Source organism: Salvelinus fontinalis, chromosome 2, assembly GCF_029448725.1.
Source record: "Salvelinus fontinalis isolate EN_2023a chromosome 2, ASM2944872v1, whole genome shotgun sequence".
Taxonomy (NCBI): domain Eukaryota; kingdom Metazoa; phylum Chordata; class Actinopteri; order Salmoniformes; family Salmonidae; genus Salvelinus; species Salvelinus fontinalis.
The window spans coordinates 90,949,887-90,951,195 of NC_074666.1; the positions used below are offsets into that span (position 1 = coordinate 90,949,887).

The 1,309-nt window shown below is 45.6% G+C and overlaps 1 protein-coding gene across 1 annotated transcript in view; it reads left to right on the forward strand.

The window, feature by feature from the left end:
- The first annotated feature begins 581 nt into the window (after positions 1–581).
- The window catches only part of LOC129831634 (uncharacterized protein KIAA1522-like), a 53,319-nt gene continuing 52,591 nt past the window's right edge, over positions 582–1,309 (forward strand). The window contains exon 1 of the mRNA XM_055894982.1: positions 582–1,142. Within this exon, the coding sequence (XP_055750957.1) occupies positions 956–1,142 (187 nt within the window). The 5' untranslated portion in view covers positions 582–955. The remainder of the gene's footprint in view (positions 1,143–1,309) is intronic.

Here is a 1,309-nt window from a genome sequence, read left to right on the forward strand (position 1 = left end):
TATTTGAGGTCCCAGTCTTGTGACTGTTGAATTAGTATAGCGCCTCACAATCATCACACATAACATAGCCGGCACTGCTATCATCCTCTTTTACCAATTCAACAAATCTTTACAAAACATTCATTTTTTGACCTTCCCTTCTCTTTATTTTCGACTCTCCATGTCGCAGCTTTTCTCTTATTGAATTAGACTTCAACGTTGTCCCTTTTGCCTCCGTGGATCGACGTTAACGTTTTCTGCCAATTCCAAAACGCATTTGGCGATTGGCATGTATAGGCTGTTTGGCACGTACAGTTAAGCCCTAAAGTTTAGGTTTATGCAGTAATGCCAGATAGCCTAAAATAATGAAAGAAAACCTCAATGTAACCTATATAAATATATGAATTGCACAGTAATTATACATTTCTGTATTTTTCACGGTATTGTTTTCTCTTTATTCAACCCAACCCGGCACCCACCCGCCCTTCATCCACACAGTTTTTCATGACCCTCAACCTGCTCGCCGCGTGGATATAACGGTGCGGAGTGCGGGTTATGAGTCAACGTCCGCATCATTAGAACACAGTCGTCCGTCGGGGAAAGTGAAGGAAGGCAGCCAAGGCGAGACATTTTACTGACTCCCCATTCCAGGTGTTGCCTACAATGTCTAGGGGCTAGGTGAAGGACAGAGGTCCGCCCCTCTTCTCCCTCTCTCCCTATCCCTCTATCCATCCCTCCATCCAGGGTAGGGCAGACTACAGGGGGCAGGTCTCCACTCGCAGGGGAGACCAGAGGGGAGGCGCATCGCCGGAGACCCGCTCAAACCCTCTCCTGACGCAGACAGACCGACAGACGGACGGAGGCAGGAGGCATATGCTGAAGCAAACAGTTGTGCGCTCGCTCTCCGTTGTGAGCCGAATTCAGAAAAAAAAGAGTTCTATTCCAATACAGTGGATCCGGGGTTTTTTCTTCTGTTATGCGAGTGGATTTTCTTTGGAAGGAATACCGTTTTTATTTGAATATAAACTATAATTATTTGAATTTTTTTACCCCGTTATATCGAGCTGCAGTGAACTCCGGAAGAGTTGATAAAGGACGCACAGTCAGGATGTCCCATATCTCCGTTAACGACCACCTGGAGGGCATTTTATCAGACTTCGAAGGTAAGCGCCTCTCTGTCTGTCCCACTTAGACTAATACACCGTTCGAAACATAAAACGGTTGAATCAACATAAAACGTCGTCTGAAGTGAATGGGATACGTTGATGTTAACCTTCAGGCTACTTCCAAAGCACTCTGATTTTTACACTGCATTTTAGGTGCTTTGGCT